This window comes from Teleopsis dalmanni, chromosome 1 (genome assembly GCF_002237135.1).
Source record: "Teleopsis dalmanni isolate 2A chromosome 1, ASM223713v2, whole genome shotgun sequence".
NCBI lineage: Eukaryota > Metazoa > Arthropoda > Insecta > Diptera > Diopsidae > Teleopsis > Teleopsis dalmanni.
The window spans coordinates 4,628,306-4,648,103 of record NC_051846.1 but is presented as its reverse complement, the minus strand read 5'-3'; the positions used below and the strand labels follow the sequence as shown (position 1 = coordinate 4,648,103).

Genomic DNA, 19,798 nt, shown 5'->3' with positions numbered 1-19,798 from the left:
AAATGATTGTTAATGTTAGTGTTGAACTTGTAGTATCTCATGTTGTTGTTGCTATTGTTGGCTTCGATGTCAGTGATGTGGTTGTACTTCTGTAGGCTACCCGATTTGTATACAAAGCGTTTAGTTTGTTTAGAGTAAAATTTTTTCTTTAATGTTTAATTGTTAAATGTTTACATACAAAAGTCGAGCAAGGAATCCAGCCAGCAGGCATGGGCTTATTCACCAAACTATAGTTAAAGTTTCATAAAATTGTAATTGGAAGATAAATAATACTTTTTAGTAATGATTAAATTGATCATTATCATTTTCATTATATTAGTATGTTAAATAATATTTAAGTTGGTCGTTAGCCGCATCTTTGTCGTCATACATTTTTTATAAAATGATTTATTTAAACTGCAGACGTAGAATATCTTATGTTTAGGTTTTGTCTGAAGATCGAATGGTACTCGTATATGAATGAATAAAAATTTGTATAATTTGTTTACAAATGTTCACTCATAATAGTAAACAATTTTGATATTTAATAACATTAAATACAACAATTTATAAATAAACTAATTATTATGATTGTTTGGATTACTTCGGTTGATGGCTGATTGTATGTACTCAGCAGTTCATTGATCTTTGAAATTGAATTTCTGTGATTTGTTTAGGAATTCCCTACTTAATTTTGTATACAAATCCGTTGAATAAATTCAGACAAGAAAATGTTTATGATGGCGTTAGAAATAATAAATATTAGTTTTATATTACGTAAAGATTTTACTTATAAAAATGTCTATTGAAGATAAATGTTTACAATTTGAAACTGTGATGTATTACTGTGGGAACCTCCATAAAAAAACGATATTGGTGATTAAGGTTTTATTTAAACAACATCACTAATTGAAAGCTTTACCTATATCCAGGTAAAATTCAAAATGCTTAATTAACTTCAGTGAATTTTTCTAAAAGAAACTATCCTTACGTAAACTAAATACTAATATTAGAGAACACTAACTCTGAACACTATATTATTTACAATCAGATTCTATATAAGTACAATAAGTACAATTGTTTTCAAAATTTCTCTCGAAAAAATTGATTATGTATTATAGATCATAATATGATTATAAAAGGATATTCAAATATGCACTACTTAATGACATCAGGAAATAATATTCAAGGAAAAAACAGCTTTGTTTAGTGAGTTCTCTTGAAAGCAACTACCCTTACGTGCACTAAATAATGATAAAGAAGAACACTAATTTTAAATGTTTAAATACTACTCTTCTGTGCACTACATAACGACGTTGTCAAACTATTGTAAGTCACTTTTTTCTCCCAGTGGAGCATAGAGCTTATATTTGGGAGCAATAATGTTGAATAACACGCTCAGTTAAAGACACATTGAAATATTAATATTTATAAAAAGACAGCTTTTGATTTAAAAGACAGAGATATACTAGAACTACTAAGTTATTTTGATAAACCCCATTTAAAGGTATGTTTAAGGATTAAAATTTCTAAAAAGACAGTCCTTAATGTATAACACAAAAAAATATAAAAAAAAGCAAAAAGTTTCTTGATAAAACCGGTTTAATTAATTTTCTTCTCGCAGTCCTTAAACATATTGAATAGTGGTATTAGAATAGTGGATGCATTTTAAAACATTTTCTTTTGAACAAAAAATTGATAATGTTCGATTTATAAGTAGAGATCATTCAATCACGTTTAATATAATCATAATAGTAATACTGGAAGATATAAGCACTGTTAAAAATTTTTTTGACTGAATTGCCATAAACCATTTGCAAAGAAAAATTATATTAAGAAATGCATTCTCAAAAATCATGATTTTGAAAATATAAAACTGATATAGTCACAATATAGCACACTCGATTGTTGATAATTAGTGGAAGTTATTAGTGCTGTTATTACATTTACAATGCAGGTGTGAGGTATGCCAAACTGAGATACAACAAAATTATAACTATTACATGAAGGGTGATGTAAAGCAGTTACAAGTTAAGTATCACAAAACTTTTAGTTTTAAAATATTCATTTTAAAATATGAAGACATGCCTTAAACCATTCTAAACGCAAGATTCGTAGATGGTAATAATGCGATCACAGTGGTGTGAGTTTTTTATAAAAACAAAAACAAAAATAGTGTATAATGTACCTACTATACTTAAATCTATACCTTAAGCTATACATATACCTAAATTATTAAATATCCTACTAGGAACAGGACTAGGAGGTTTTTAGCAAACCTGTTATTACACTTACTAAAGTGATGCTGAAGACCCCAAAACGGGTGGGGAAAACAACAATTCTCTAGACTTTATAAATACTATGGTACGAACACTAGTCATTACTATAGAAATGTAAGATTTCATTTGTTTGAAGTAATGTATTGTAAGAAAATATAAGTACTTATTTGAATTTATATCATTTATAAGTTTAATATTTTTTAACCATTGGATTATGAATCATATTATGGACTATGGATCATAATATGATTACAATTTTAAGATCATAGAAAATAACTTACTTGCTTCAGCGAAGTCAGCTGATAAAGCTACTACGCTATCATTTTTATTGTTAACTTAAGGAAGACTGGGCTTAGTATATACATACGACCTCTACAATAACCATAAAGCTACACGGTTATCAATACTCACCTAAAAACTTATGAATAAATTAAATGGAGTTTTTCAGTGAATATTTGCGATAAAGTAGTTTTTCTTCACAAGAGTTATATCATTCCTTTTGGCCAAGCAATTATGAACCTTATGGTCCATGCTTAGGACTTAGCTAATAAATAAAATGCAAAGAAATAAAATAAAAATTAATAAAGTAAACCATTTTGAAAGTATTCAAAATAAATAAATATTAAAAACAAAAAGAATTAGAAATAAATTAAAAATAATAAATTAATTTGGAAACAGTTTTGAAAATAAATAAATAATTAAAATAAAATTAATTAAAATTAATTAAATGAATTGATTTAAAGAACACAAGCGTGCTCTCTGGTAATTAATTAAGGTTTATATATATTTTAACAAAATCGTTTTTTTTTTAATTTCTCTACATATATACATATAAATATATGTTGAAAAATTTTCGATTTTCCATCAATAAAATTTTAGAACTTATACGAATAATGAATTATAGAATCTATAAAAAAAATAAGTATACGTTTTCATTATGGGAATGGTTGGTATTCAAACACCAGCACAACCTGGTAAGTATAAAATAGATTTATGGAGTTAAATACCAAAAACTTTGAAGAACACTTTATTGCATATAAAAATAATTTATTAACATTTAAAAACAAAATGCAAGAAAAAAACAATAAAAATTTGGAAAAATTACACAATTGAAGAAATTACTAACAATTAAAATAAATTTTTTATTGCAACTCCCGCTGAAAAGAGTATCGCAATATTCGAATGACCCAATTGTGGTGTACGGTTTGGTGCCAGAAGTCCAAAGCTATACGAAAATCCCACTATGAGGCAAGAGGCCATTAATATTCATTCAACTGAAGAGAGATGAATTTTTTTTTCAGCTCAAGCTGCTGCTGGCTGTATAATTTATTTCGCTGATATAAAATTTGCAAAAATAATAAGCATTTGGTTCGCATATAAGATTAAAAATAGTCAAAAAAAAAGCAAATAACTTAAAAGAAAACAAAATAACCTGAATATTGGAATTACATTTTTCTGCTGAATAATTCTACGAAAATTTAGCATCTCAGTTCATGATCAGTTATTGCGCAAAGATATAAAAAAAAATAAAAATAAAAAGATATAAAAAATTAGCAAGAAAAACGGAAAAAAATTACTATGTGAAATATTGTGAAAAGTAAAAAAAATTGAAATATCTTTCAAGCATGTATCTTGCGCAGACAGCGGCACCAATCCGGGGCTGATGATGCGTTCGACAAAAATAATGTAAACAAAACTCCGCCTTCTCATGAAATTCAATTGAAATGTACAGCAGTTGTGGCAGCCAACGCCAACAAAAACAACAACACCACCACCACCAACAACAACAACAACAACATTAATGCGAACAAGAACAACGCCAATATAGCGACCCGTACGCGTTGAATCGTCGATGTTGATCAAGGGAGATGACACATTCAACAGATCACGCTGAGAGGAAAAAAAAATCAAGAACGAAGAAATGTACGCGTTTTATAAAATGACGGCATTGAAGAATCCACGGCAAGCGAGAACGTCTGCACGTTAATCGACAGCGGACGTATTTCATTTTTGTGGCGATGGCGGATTTCTTTGTGTCTTTCTTTTATACCAGAAACCGGTAATGTACGTGTATAATCTAAAACCTGTTTAACAATGTTTTTTTTTTTTTAATTCGTATCTGGTATAACTCTGAGTCTTTTTTCGTAGTTATTAATAATGGTTCCCTTATCTGCCATTATGAAGACATTGTGGCTTTTAACAACTATTAGAGCCATATTAGAACCAACCTATTTTAACACATTAAATAGTTTACATTTTATGGTAATTAATTGAAATAAGCTCAAGATAGTTTTCTTAAGAAAATTAAAGATGAATTTACGTTAACGATCAACAACTCTCTATCAAATAGAGAGTACTTGGTGAAATCCCAAAGCCACTTTTAAGCTATAAAGAAAATTAAAGAGTCCGTTTCTCAAGGATCTTCATTGTGTCCTTTTGTATAATTTTTATACATAGGATTTTCCTTTGAAATCTTTGAACACAATTTTGTTCTTTGTTGACGACACTTGCATTATGTATGCTGGTAAAAATGCTAATTCTGTTGTTAATAATTTACAAATTCATATTGATAATATACGTCCGAAGATGAAGAATTAGAGTAAATGCTAAAAAACCGAAAGATTTGTTCATTACAAGGCCAAGAAATCAAAATCTAAAATGAATTAAAAATGAGGTTCAGTGAAGTTCAATAATGTGGAAATAGAATAGGAAAATAATGTAATATACTTAGATCTAACTTTTGATAGAAGATACCCTTCGCTAGAAACACATATAATGGTCGAGAAACTGTTTTGTCATGTAACTCTGAATGCTGTGAAATCATTAATAAAAGGGGAATTGTGTGTAAAAAACAAAATTTTGCTTTATAAATAAGTAATTAGATCTAAGCTACTTTGTTGTAGTGCTTCGTACTGCAATGCCGCTCCATTCACTATTAGAAAACTTCAACCTTTTCAAAATATTGTATTAAGATATATGCTAAAAAGTCCATAGTATATCAAAAAGTACAAAAAGTACTCATAACGCATCTACAAGTCTAATTCTCTTTCAGATCTTTTGGATAGAGAAGGCATTTTATTGCAACAGATATTTCCCTCCAGTTCATATGGAAGATGTACCTTATAAACAAATTTTACTTAATCATGTTGCTCTAGCGCTAAATTACAGTAAAAAATTAAATGTTAACTTACTTAATTTATCATTAAATTGTGTTTAAGATTCTCAAAAAATAAATGAAAACTTTCAATAAGAAATTTTGGATATATTAAATATATTAGGATATAGAGAGGATAAGTAAAATAGCTGAAAAGTTCTAAATAGCTAAAAGCGAATGATCGGCATAGTTTTATATTAAATTATTCATTTTAAATTTAATAAAATAATGAAAATAATTTTATTGTAAAAGATGGAATTATTATTATTATGAGGGAATATATCATCAGATCCTTAAAACATATTCTGCACCCTTAATATACTTAAAGCAACTCTCTCGGCTCTACTTCTGCAACAAATTTCAATATTTGTTTTATTTCACTGGGTATCAGGTATTATCAGGAGATATGTATTCATCCAAGTGTTTCTGTCGTTAACGCATCAGTGCCGAGTATCTATCATGCTATAAAACTAATTTTTAATAAAATAAAAATAATAACTGATTTCACCAGCTTTTTATTTTGTGCAGTATATTAAATAAAAAAACAAACTTAATAAGAAAGATAGTTGTATTATTTTCTCATTTAATAGTATTAATCAATATCTTTTAATTTTTATCAAAAAAAATCTCTTATAAATCTTTATTTATGTGCATAAGAGCACCCAGTAGAAAATTTCAAATAGTGCCCATTATATCAAAGAAGATTTTTAATTAAAGATTCTAATTATAAATAAAACTTATTAAATCTTCTCTAAGATAAAATGTGGTATGATATCTCACACATCTAGGATGCTGATTGGGTGATTGAAGTTTAGATTGATCAGAATGATTGTCAGATCTTTCATCTTAAAGTAAGAATCTTTTCAACACGTTCCGCAAACGGGCGGATCTATGTCTCGGAGCCACATGTCAACATCGACAACCAAGTGCTATTCAACACTCCCCAAAGGGACTATACAATCAAGTCCCAGTGGGTTCCTATCAGTGGGGAGAGGATTTGATATATTGCTGTTTGATACCAGCAACGAAAGCGAATATGACCTGAAGCAAAGCTCAATTTGTAGTTTCACGTTTCTGAAAACATACATATCTTTGAGAAACTATTTAAATTTCGACATTGACACCGCCGTCTTATTCAAAGAAATTCAGCTGCTGCTGACGCCAGAACCAGGAGTTTTTCTTTCGCGGTTGAACAAAACAAGAGAAGTGCACGCACTTTTATACCGTCAACGATCAACTGTGCCAGCTGTATCTACGTTAAAGTTCAACGACCGTTGATCAAAGCTCGTGAACTGATTCCTTTGCAATGCACCAGCGAAAGTCCAGCTTTAAGGCGAATTCTATTTTTTTTCTCATGTGGAAGCTGGAACTTGTTCTTTCTTATGGTTTGGCCTAGTTCCACAACTTTGCACCAAAGCTTTCTTAGTTTGACAGTTCTTTATTAGAATTTTGTTTTGATCTCGTTTGTTTTTGTTTTAACAATGTGTTGTGCCAGTCGAAATGTTTTTTAACGTTTGTTTTTTTCCTTTTCTTATAAAAAGATAAATTATAATCAAATAATTGTAATTAATAAAACAATCAATTTAAAAAAAAATCTGTGAATCATAATGAATATTACTCCAATTGCTGGATGTCTGTGGTTGTGGGGTGGCTATTGCTATTGCTTTTGCTTTGTTGTTGTTGAAGCTGCGGTGAGTTTTTTAGTCAAGTTAAATATTTTAATTATTAATTCATTTTAATAATTCATATTAATTCATTAATTTAATAATTAATCATTAATAATTAATTTTGTTCCAGATGTCTTCAATAGTTTTATATAAATGTTACTTGTTGTGTGTTAGGAAGCCGTGTTGCGTTTTGTAGGAAGCTATACCCACGACGTTGTAACGATCAAATTTTAATTAATAAAATTTTGTGTCGTTACACTCCCTCCTTTCTTTCGGGAAACTGATTTGCCCTGAACCATAACCTGCCAGCGTGATTTCTGTGACGTTGCTTTGGACTCTTATATATTTTATAGAAGTCGTGTTGCTCTTTGGTGTGGTGATCGTTTTGTTGAAATACACTTCGCTGTTTCACTTGTTGCTGTCGATTTTGAATACTAGGTGGATTTTGCGATGCGTGATACTCCTAACATACTCCTACTTGTTTTAGAAGACGGATCGTTTTTTCCTTTAGGTGAGTAGGACTATTTTCCTTTTGCTGTGGTAGTTGTGTTAATGGTAGTGATTGGGTAAGACTAAGTATTTCATCATATATTTGACCTTTTGTCGAATTCGTTTTGATAATTTTATCCTTTTGCTTCTATGGTTTCGTTTTGCTTCTTGTTCTTGCGAGATGTTAAGCACTTCTTGTACTGCGTGCTCTGGGGTAACTAGTAGCTGTTTTCCATCTGGACTTGGCGTTACATTGATAGGGCTTGCACTTCGGTGTCGTTGTACTTCTTCCATACTACTAGGTCTTGAATCTTGCTGTTGTGCCACGTGCTCATGTATATCTTGCTGTTGACTAAATTCTGCTGGCATTTCGTTGAATTTAGGATTTGGTTGTCGTGGTATTTCTGGTATTTGCTTTTTGAAATCAGTGCGACTTCCAAAAAAGTTCTTAATTAAAATCATATATCAAAATTAAAACGAAAGATATTTTTATTAAAATGTTTTTAATAATATTGAAAATGTTTTAGTTTTTTTTTATTTATTTATTCAATCTTTTACAAAAATAAGATTGATCTCTGTTGTTTACTGATAGAAATACGTTTTTAATATTTAGTTTTGAATTGTTACATCAAAAATTTTATTACTGATCTATTATTATAATGTCATTTTCGATTGATGAATCTGGGGCAACATTTTCAATCGAGATACACTTTTATTGCAATTTTCATTTTTGATTGGCAAATCTTGATCCAAATGTATAACACTCGAGATTAATTTATAACACTCTAGATATTTTGCCACAGTAGTAATATTACCCTGAAATTAACAGCTGTTGTATATATTCGCAAAAGAAGTGTGGTTTGATTCGATTACATACATATGTATGTAACACATCACTTAAGTCGTGTGACTAACTAAGAAAAAAAAATTTTTTCTGTCAAAAATCGATTTTACTCATTAATATAATCTCCTTCAATAGCACTACAATCATTTCAACGCCTCTCTAACTTCTCGTTGCCGTGCTTGTAGAAGGATTTGTCTTTTACCTCAAAATAGGCTTCAATTTAAGCAATTACTTCTTCATTTGAGATGAATTTCTTACCGGCGAGCATTTTTTTGAGATCAGCGAATAGCCAGTAGCCGCTGTGGCCAGATCTGGACTATACGGTGGATGAGGAAGTAATTCGAAGTGTAATTCGTGCAATTTTACCATCGTTTTTATTGACTTGTGGCATGGTGCATTGTCTTGGTGAAACTAGAGCAATTATCCGGAGCAGAGTCCGGATAACACCTTTGAAGCAATGATAAATCAACACACGAAATTGTTTTGAATCCATTGAAAATAATAAAAGTAGCTTTACTTAAATGGCTGTCACTTTTTTTCTGACTAATCGAAATGTCATGAAATTTTATACATAGTGGTTTTAAGGTTGATACTTCATAAACGTTATATGGATTTGACAATGGCAATGGCATATATAAATGTCTTCTAACAGTACTACAAAAATGTTGGATTACTCTAAAACTATTCGATTGGGCAACAAAATTTGACAGAGCGAGAGCAAATCTAGATTGAATGCAGATTTACGAATCGAATACTACCATTTTAAAGATAGAACTAAAATCAATGTGGGTTCTAAAAAAGTTCTCAACTAAAATCTCCCAAAATTGTTTTAGTTAAACGTATTTACTTGATATAAAAAAGTATAAAATATGATAAGTAGTATTAAAGAAATTACTAAATTATTTTATACACAAATAACCATTTTTCTAATTTTCAACTGGCCTATTAGACAAATTTTTTATTACTCCCGAGTCTTTTTCCAAGGGAATTTGGTAAGCAATATACATTTGATCACAAACTCTTTAATATATCCGCGGATCATAAAGAATCACTCACAATTGCTGCACCAACTAAATTTGTAACGAAACTCACTCAAGAGCATAGTGGCGCCACTTGAACTGAATGTACATGTGAATATGTACATATGCATGTAATATAGGTAACTGTATATAGTGTAGGAGTACGTTCTCATGCGAGTAACGGTACTGCCGAAAAACACTCAATAAGGAAGCAAAGCAAATGAAGCAGAACTAACAGGGGATCATTCAATTAAAATAACAAATTTAGTTGAATGAGAATTTTTGAAGAGTGAAGTTTGGGTCCGCGGATGTTTACAAATTGCAACAAAAATTCAAATTTGTGATTTTCATTCATTGTATAAAAAAAGAAGTGATACAAATATTAAACAAAACAAAAAATATTTATAAAAGCAAATAATAAATAAATAAACAGAAAAAAAAAATATTAAAAAGCTAAAATTGTTTGATGTTTCAACTAATCTGTATAAAAACAAAATATTTTAATTAATAAAATAAAATAAAATAAAATAAAAGTGTAAGATTATTTTTGAAAAAATGATCAAAAGTGAAGAATTTGTGGATAATAATAATCATAGTCCTAGCCATGGTCTGCACCAACCCCATCACATGGCACATCATCATTCAAGCATATATCGCGGTTTTGAGCCAGTAATGTTTCCCGATCAGGCAACATTACTACGTATGCATCAAGAATTGGAGTTGGCCGATGAGAAGCCAGATCTTAATTATCTTGATCGAAAATATTATACCACAATGATGAGTCAAGCACCACAAGTACATGTCACAGAGTCAGCTACAGCAACATACGGTTTGACATCCTTATCGAATATGTGTACACCATCTGCATCTTCAAGTCCTATTTCTTGTGGTGTTTTACTCAATCATAGTAACAACAACAATAATAATAATAATAATTCAACTAATTCCTCACCCAATTCGACACCACACACACCGATAGAAAATGATCTTCAACAGACATCATCGGTAATTGCTACAAAAGTGGTCAACTTATTACCACAAACCTCCATGGGAACACAATTGAATCATCATTACGCGTCCACAATCAAATATTGTTCCAGTAATGCTGTGTTAAATCCCACCACAGATTACATGAATAGTCACGAACAGGATCAGCTGGAACAAGTGCCTCCAAATGTTATTGCTCCTTCAACCGACATGTTAGCGCAATCCTTACAGCGCATACAACATGTGGGCAACACGTCAGCATCAAGTGGAACTCCAACAGTTTGCACAAATGTTATCATGAACGGCCAATGTATTTCGAATCAAATGATTTCAAGTCATGACAACAATTCATTCTCCAAAAGTTCTTCGCCTGCAAATTCAGTAAAGAGTGGTCAAAGTGATCGTTCACAAAACAAGCAACGTCAACAGCAACAAAAGCAACAATCGCCTTTAACGCAGGATATAGCTTCACCGGATACAACAAAGAAAGCCGGTACTCGTCGTCCAGAAAAGCCAGCGCTTAGCTACATCAACATGATTGCAATGGCAATCAAGGAGTCTCGCAACGGCAAATTAACACTCAGTGAGATTTATAGTTACTTGCAGAAAAGGTAAGTCGACAATTAAACGATTTTATAGATAAGAGTTCCGATAAGATTTTGAACTATATTTAAATTGAATCACTTTTCTTATAATATAAATTGAAATTAGGGGCATTAGGGAGAAAAGCTAATTTTCTAGTTTCTAATTTCTAGTCTCTAACCTGAGGTTAAGAAGTCTATTGCGAATACATAATTAAATACTTGGATTTAGATACTCTATTGCGATTATAATATTTAATAGAAAATATTCTTTGCTAATATGTCTATTAATTTAATAGATATTTTATCCGCGATATTTACTTTAATCCACAATTTACTTGAATAATAGATTTATTTATAGATAATATTAATAGATAATTATTTCTTCCTAATTTAATTTACTTTACTATTCTATCTGTTATCTATTTAATTTATTACCTATTTAATCTATTACATATATTTAAAATATTTAATATACATTTAACTTTGATGTAACAATTGTGTAAAACTTTTAAGAATAATGTTTGTGTAGAAGATTTAGCAGAATTGAGATAGATTTTCCGACCCTCGTATAGGACTAGGAATGAATTAGATAATAAACTTATTAAAAAATATTGTTCCTTTTGAAATTTGATATTTTTAACTTTTAAAATTATAAACAAACTAAAATTGAATAAGTAAAAAGTATAACATAATTACCGGTGTTCTTATTTGATCTTTTAAATTTTGCAAAGAGTCAAATTATTTGGATATAAAGAAATCCTAAAATAGATCGATCTACACGGATATCATGGCAACTGTTTTCTATAACAAAAGTGAAAAATATTACTATTTCAACTTATGGTATAAGTTGATGTTAGTAATAAAGAAAGTATACCAGATTTCGAGATAGAGCACTATAAATATAAAAATAAAAGATATTACTGTTGCATGATCGATTATTGTAATTTGACATTGTGAGGTAACTCTATAATAATAAAGGATATTATAAAAAATTTAGGATGTAAAATTAAAAAAAATTATTTCATTTTTACTCTTTTTTCCTTTGAAAATTTTATAAATTAAATGCAATATTTTTTAAAAGTCCAATATCTTCAAAGTTGAATTAGATCTATAAAATGTTCATTCAAAACTGCGGTACATTCGTCATTTTTGTTTCCATTCCATCACAGAATAGAAAATATTGAAACAGTTTATTAGGGTTGGGAAAAGATAATGTTTAGACGACGCCAAAAGTGATTGATATTGACGAATAGTCAAACAATTCGTGCTATAAATCATTACAGTTCTTGACAATTTGTGTTATCCGATTTCTTTTTTGAAAAATGTTTTTTAAATTATGTTTTGCATAAAATTGATGTAATTATAAGGAAAATTAATTAGCTTGCTTTTCAGAAGATAATAGATCTATTATCCATAGATAATAGACCATAGTGCAGGATTAAAAATAATCTCAAAAAAAGATGTGGAAAAAGTAGCCTCACTCACTTTCAGAATGTCCAAAAACGCATACAAGACAAGCAAAGAAAGATTAATAATTAACCCTTAATAAATTACAGTCTTTATTTTACTTCATAACAGTAAATATATATAATTGTAAACTAAAGTACTGAGAGATGACTGTATTCTTAATATCATCAAAAAAAAAGATTAAAATGATGACGTATCATGTAAATTCCAATATAAGGGTCCGAAAATAAACGAGCATTATCTTATATCTTATTAATATCTTATCATCGTACTATCTGATATCTTATCAGGCTATCTGAAAATAATAGAGCACTATCTTAGTTTATTTAATTTTATCAGACTTATCCATTGTAGGAACAGAAACGATAAACATATAACATATGGAATAGATCCAAATCTTGTAACATTCTCACGTTCATTATACGCGCTAGGATCGGCTAAGATAACTAGAGTTTACACAATTCGTCATTGTATCACAGTCTATAGTATTCCCCAATTTGTAATAACAAACTAATACATCAAATACATGCTTATATAAAAGAAAATGTTTCATTTATTCTTGATATATTTAATATAATATTAACTTTTTGTGTCATAACCTATTACTTAAAATAATAGGTTAAAATATTCTATATAGTTCAAATTGATTATTCCTAGTTCTCGGAATTTATTTCTGAACTCCAGATTTTTTTAGTCTTGGCACAAGTTCTCTCCATTCGTCTCATTAATTTGTTTCATTTTCAGTAGTGAAAAGTATTATAGACAGGAATTGATTTGAATATAAATACCTGAATAATAACTGATAAAGTTAATAGCTATGGCTTTCAGGGCAAGTTCATTTCCTATACAGTTGCCGTGGTAGTAACTATGTCCAGATATCTAAACGATTGATACGTTATCTACTTATCTCGTTTAGAAATGTAACACAGGATAGAATAGATTTGATATATGGAGAATTTAATGAGATATTGTCGGCATACTTCACAATCTTGCACCTCTCATTTAATAGTAAGAGGAACAGTTTGTTAACTGCTATATTCTACAGCAATGGAGACATAATTCATTATTCTTTGAGGGTGTTCCTCTAGTGGCAAATCAAATTTTAATTTTAATTAAGCTGAAATCATTTATTCTTTTTGTAAACAGCTGTCTAATTAGCTTTAGAATGGGGTGCGTATATTCCAGTTAGATAATTCTGTTAAAATTCAATGTGTAGGATATATTTATTTTATTACTTAATATAGGAGAATAAATAAAATAAATTTTTTTATCATTCTTTTTAATATTTCTTACACTTTTTTATCATCACAAAAAAAAAAATGAATTGATTAATTTAATATATTGTACTTATACCAATTATACTATTGCTCTGGATTAAAAATATCTTGAAAAAAAATATTTATTAAAGAAAAAATATTTATATAAAAGAGTAACAATATTTTACTAAAACATTTATTGTTTTAACTTTGAAACTATTTAATAAAAAACTATAAAGATATTCCGTTGAATTTACTTCGATAAAAATACAGAAGTGGAGTTAAATGTAATTTTTATTATGAGTAAGTACAAAATAATTAATCTTATGAAGAATAACTCAACTTCCTTCAGTGCAAAGACATTCGATATATAAACTAAAATCGACTTCACGTGCCTCAAATATCAAATTCACATACCGAGTAGGTTTACTTTCCCATATGATCGAAGCGCCAGTAAAACGACTGTTGCCAACGGGATTTGAATTTTTTTTTTAAATTATGGGTATAAATGCACCCAGTCGATATAAGTAGATATAAATCTATATTATTTTTAATTTTATAGCTTTTTATATATCAATTTATGCTTAGACATAAATTTTGTAGAATTTATATTGTTTTTTTTCGCACAATCCTTTGTCGTGATCGATGATCACATGAAGGTCTCGTGTTTGCAGTGTCATTCTCATTACGTAGGCAGAAACTTTTGATGAGGCTTCGGAATTGATGACAAAACTCAGCTGATTTTTATTGTTTTTTTTTTCAAATTTATATGAATTTTTTTATAGTTGCTAATCTATATACATATGTATATATATGTATATTTTATACACATATGCACATCAATATTTCATTAATGTATTTACACTTTTCAGATTTGAATTTTTTCGTGGCCCATATATTGGTTGGAAGAATTCTGTGCGTCATAATCTAAGCTTAAATGAATGCTTCAAGAAGTTGCCAAAAGATATGGGCGTCGGAAAACCGGGCAAAGGCAACTATTGGACTATTGAACAAAATTCCGCTTACATGTTTGAAGATGAGGGCAGCCTACGACGACGTCCACGTGGCTATCGTTCGAAAGTTAAAGTGAAATCCTATACATCAGTAAATGGGTTTTATACTGCAGCGGCTTATGATCCAAATCTGGTAATTTCATTTAATACAAAGTTCATATTTATTTTAATGTAAAATTATATTTATACACTTGATTGAACTTGATAATACACTTCAAATAGGTGTATTTAGGGAAATAATTCAAGGTGTTTAGATTGAACTTTATAATACAATCCAAATAGATATATGTAGGGAAATAGGGTGGGATAGAGAAATAAAAAAAACTAAATGAAAAATAGAAGAACTTACTTTTTTACGAATACTCACAATATAATTTGTGCTTGCAGCGAAGGCGGGTGCGGAGGTAGGAGAATTGGAAGAAGGATTAAATTCTTTTCAGTTAGCTAAAAAAGCCGTTTTGATCCAACATTTGTCGTAAGAAAAAATTGCAAAAGTTGTAGAAAGTTGTACTATTATTGTATTAATGTACTATTGTACATATTATAACCAGCCGGCCGCATTGATAAATGCAAGTGTGTGACCAATATTAATGTTGAAAATATCGGTGAGCATGTTAGAGAATGGGACATCAAAATGCTTAAGTTTGGATCTGGATTAGTCTGAACAGAGACACAACAGGTGTACCAGTTAAATCTAACTCCATGCTGTCTTATAGTCCAGTGTTTTGCTAGAACCGATATCTTAAATACTTCCGATTTACTACTATAAATTAAGACAGAGGTTCAATATCTTGATTATGTACGCTATGTTGTTCTCGATCCGGCTATTGAAGAAATATTATCTCAATTCTATTCACCTGTCGCAAAAAGTCGTCGTTTACTAATTATCATCTGTGACTAGCGGGAACAAGGATTTACCTGCGAGGTTTTATAGAAGACATGCCAACTCTTGCTAGCTCATCAGCATACTCGTTCGATACATTCGTCATATTCCTTTATTTCAAATAACTTCAAAAATCTATATATATAAAACTATATTAACAATTTTTTTCAAAATCCTTACTACACTATTTTGAATTGTGTTAATTTTTTTTTTTAATTTAATTATCAATTATTTACACCAGTGGAACTCTTCAAAAAAATAAGTAACTATTCCAAAAAACACTTAACCAGTGTAACACTTATTATAAAGGTTAACTAATTGGTTTGAATTAACCAATTAATTCAAATAAGCACTAATATCACATCATTTTCCCAATGAGACACCTTGAGATTAACACAGAATATAGAGTAGAGTTACTAACTGACACTAAATCGAATAACTCGAGCAAATGAATATTATAATAGTATATATGTATAATATATAATAGAGTAATATATAATTCATTAGACAATCTTTGTTCTATATGGTCAGGGTTAGCGTTGAGGTAGACTTTGTATTCGTAGCATATTGACTACAACTTCATACATTGCATTAGATCTTATGCTGCTGGATTCTAAAGCCTAAGAACAGCTTAGAGCCATGTTGTGTAGAGTGTCATGGGCTCGTTATTGTTTTTGTTTTCAATGCAAATTATAAAATTGAGAATAACAGAAAAAACAAAATATCGGTTGAAATTTGATCATGAGTGTCGAGGCTATCCGTGCCTCGTCACTTACGCAAAGCAGTATTGTTCAGTCATAAATGTCAACATTTCTATCTTTTAGGAGCAAATTATTAAAATTTCTATGACACTCTGCATAACATGCATTTTCGTGATACCCCAAAAGAGCTAATTTTGACGAGCCCATGACACTCTACATAATAAGGCCCTCAGGAGTTTTTTATTACCTTAAATATTTAAATAGTTAATTTATTATTAAGATATGCTCCATTTTTCATTTTAATTTTTTTACAAACGTTAATCTTTATAGGACAGTGGAAATTTTTATGCTACGCAGCCGTATGGCTCTTATGATTACAGCACAGGCAATGGTGCCGGTACAGGTTTTGTAGATGCTTGGAACTCACATGCTGCACACACTCCAACTGCTTTACCTCAATATTCAAATATAGCTGCAGCAAGCTCAAGTCTACAAAATAATTGCACCACACCACCATTAGCGCATACAGTAGCTTCATCCGCTTTGCCAACAGTGTCCTCATCCTCTTCTGCCATATCACCGTCATCAACTGCGTCAAGTGCAGCTGCGGTACTACAAAGCTCAAACAACAGCGGTGGCTTAGATTATGCTACTGCATCCATTGTGGCTGCTGGCTATCCATACAGCAGCAGCACCACTGGAGGCGCCTCTTACAACATTGACAACGGTAAGTACGGGTGATCGTGTCAATCAAAAAAGTTGCGTTTTATGAGCTGCATTTGGTTTCGAAAGGCAATTAAAAGGGTTGCATTATAATTTTTACGAGTACATAAGTTGAAATTGATCGAATTTATAGTACCCAGTACTACATGCACATAAGCAGGAGAGATGGGTGCAGTGAAAATTTACGATCATCAACAATGAAGAATTGTGCTTCAGTGAAACATGTGTGAACTTGTGAATGCGTGAGTTTCATTTGATTCAGCCGACACAGTTGATTTAGTACCAGTTGAAAATAAGAAAATAAAAAAAATTTGTTGATCGTAGTGTTCAGTGTTCTGAGCATAAAATATAGACTCAATAAAACAAAAGAAGAAATCTGACCTTTCGCGCAATGTGTGTGTTTTTTTTTAAATTGTTTACTTTTGGATTGGCCTTTGAAATTTTTTTTATTTCCATTAAAATTTTTTCTAACTCTATATTTCTTCTCTGTACAGGTCTGCGCTCTATGTCACACTCACAGATATCTTCGTTGTCCGGAATGCAGCAGCATCAGCACTCATCCCTCACACCACCATCCTCATCAGTTGGCAGTTCTCTCATCGATCGCAAGCCACCAATTTACTTACCCCCGATGCATCTAGCACAGCAATTAAACAATACTGGTAGCAGCAGTAGTGGACCCTATGCTTATGAGCACATCAAATACTCGAACTAGGCTGCAGCCATGATTTTCATTATTTATAATTTGATTTGTTTTTGTAGTTATCGGAATATTTTTAGTTTAAAGTTAAATAATGTGGCTATAGAATTACACATTTAGGTGTGTAAATGCAAAAATATTGTATGTGCATTTTAATAGAGATTTATAAAACCTCGAAAATGCTAAATATACACGCCAAACTGGATTACAAGATCCGCAAATATATTTTTAGAATGATTTGGTCACTATAAGATATTGTTTGTTATATCCGTAATGAAATATTTTTTATTATTTATATTCTCGTCTGTATATATAATTTTAATTATAACTTAAAATGCAATAAATTGATACAAATAATATAAAAGTTTTACTATTATATATATTTTTAACAACTACTACTCATAATGGTTCCAAGAACGATCGTGTCAACATCCCGAACTATCCGTATTCTTCGACGATCGAGCGTCGTTCACCTCTCCAAACAAAGTTTAGAAAGCAGGTTGACGTTTTGTTACAATAACCACAATAACTGAAATTAAATGGAAAATCTTGAAATAGTAGCAAGTAATCGATAACAATATATTCTAATGGTAACCAGAAATCAATAACGATTTATTGTTAAATTATAGCAAGAAATCGAAAACGGTTTGTTGTGAAATAGTACCAAGAAATCGAATAATAATTTAGACTGAAATGGTTACCAATAATATCGATTACAGTTCAGAAGCTTTAAAGTAAAAAGAAATATTCCTTTTTCAAAAAATTTTGTTAGAATTTATTGATTTTCATTTAGAAGGATATTTCAAAAAGGGTTACGATGGTTTCTATTAAAAACATTTTGTTTGATAGTCCTTTATATATTGCACTTATCAAATCTCGGCGTCTTCAACACTAAAACTATAATCAGACCAAGATGAAACTAAAAAAACATACTAAAAATCCAGAAGTAATTGAAAAATATAAATATTCAATAAGGACATATACATATGCAGCGGCTCATTGAAGAAGAGGAGGCATTTCCAAAGTAAGCATAATTTTTGTTGCTGTCATCTATGGAGCTGAAAATTACAAATATGGAATTACAAATATGGATAATTATGTTAGGATAAGCGTAGAGTAAGATGAAGAAGGCTTATTTGGGATACGGGACGGATGAAGGTTGGGGTGGGTCTTAATTAAAACTTGCTTAGATCGAAGAGAATATCAATTTTTGATAATAAATATTCACATTTTCATTATTAGGCCGGAAATATATATAGCAGACCTCGTACAAATGTTGGCGTCATAGCAATAGATGACTTCAATCATTTTTTATCTGTTGGAATTAACTTACACCCCGCTATAATTTCAGACTCGCCAAGAATGATTGATCTAATGATTAACACACTATATAAATACTCTAACCTTTGAAGGTTACTACCAAATATCGGAGAATCGAAGAGTATGAGCTTCAAAAAGAATGTAAGTTGCTTGAGAAGTCATAAAAAAGATTACCTGAATAAAGTGACATTAGAATCGTTGAGAAATATGAATACTAAGGCATTTCGATGAATGCAAGATCCTACGCACATAGAAGTAGGAGACTGAAACAAAACAGGCTATATAAATAATTTATGAAAAATAGTCCTTGAATGAAAGAAACAAACTATCCCTCAAATATGGAGTGTTTGAATATTTTCAGCTGTCATAGCATAGTTATCGATAATGGCAGTTATCATGCAAATAAAAAAAAAGAATTTTGAAATTAAAAATATTTGGAATGAAATAATTGTGATGCATTATATTATGTTTTCACTTAGACTTATCGAACCTTTAGTATATTTCGAAATTTTGTATGTATTCTATGTATTTTGTCTAAACATAGCTTTAGTACTAATACAATATATAAAATTTTTATACTATATATAATGATATAGTCTTTATCTTTTCTATGCAATATTAGAGTTACATATTTATGAAATTTTTATATACTAAATTAAAATTTTTCAAAATTTATCAAATCTCGTCTATTAACTGGTATATTAGAAATGTTTCTGGTTAGTTGTTTCTTTTT

At 30.0% G+C, this 19,798-nt stretch overlaps 2 protein-coding genes across 2 annotated transcripts in view; one reads left to right on the top strand and one right to left on the bottom strand.

Moving 5' to 3' along the window:
• The window catches only part of LOC119675330 (rho GTPase-activating protein gacF-like), a gene marked incomplete at its 3' end in the record, with an annotated part of 42,774 nt that extends 34,744 nt beyond the window's left edge, over nt 1-8,030 (bottom strand). Inside the window, exon 1 of the mRNA XM_038086548.1 lies at nt 7,761-8,030. Within this exon, the coding sequence (XP_037942476.1) occupies nt 7,761-8,030 (270 nt within the window). The remainder of the gene's footprint in view (nt 1-7,760) is intronic.
• Nucleotides 8,031-9,962: 1,932 nt separating this feature from the next.
• Nucleotides 9,963-18,042, top strand: LOC119673190 (forkhead box protein biniou-like). The gene is made up of 4 exons (XM_038084427.1): nt 9,963-11,029; nt 14,598-14,871; nt 16,653-17,049; nt 17,540-18,042. Exons 1-4 carry the CDS (start codon nt 9,987-9,989, stop codon nt 17,758-17,760), a joined length of 1,935 nt encoding a protein of 644 aa, XP_037940355.1. The 5' UTR covers nt 9,963-9,986; the 3' UTR covers nt 17,761-18,042.
• The last annotated feature ends 1,756 nt before the right edge of the window (nt 18,043-19,798 follow it).

Bases quoted from the DNA above. Each gene is read 5' to 3' on its own strand.
- LOC119673190 (XM_038084427.1), top strand. From the start codon at position 9,987: ATGATCAAAAGTGAAGAATTTGTGGATAATAATAATCATAGTCCTAGC. The intron at 14,872-16,652 runs GTAATTTCATTT...TAATCTTTATAG, and splicing joins CGGCTTATGATCCAAATCTG to GACAGTGGAAATTTTTATGC. The intron at 17,050-17,539 runs GTAAGTACGGGT...TTCTCTGTACAG, and splicing joins CTCTTACAACATTGACAACG to GTCTGCGCTCTATGTCACAC.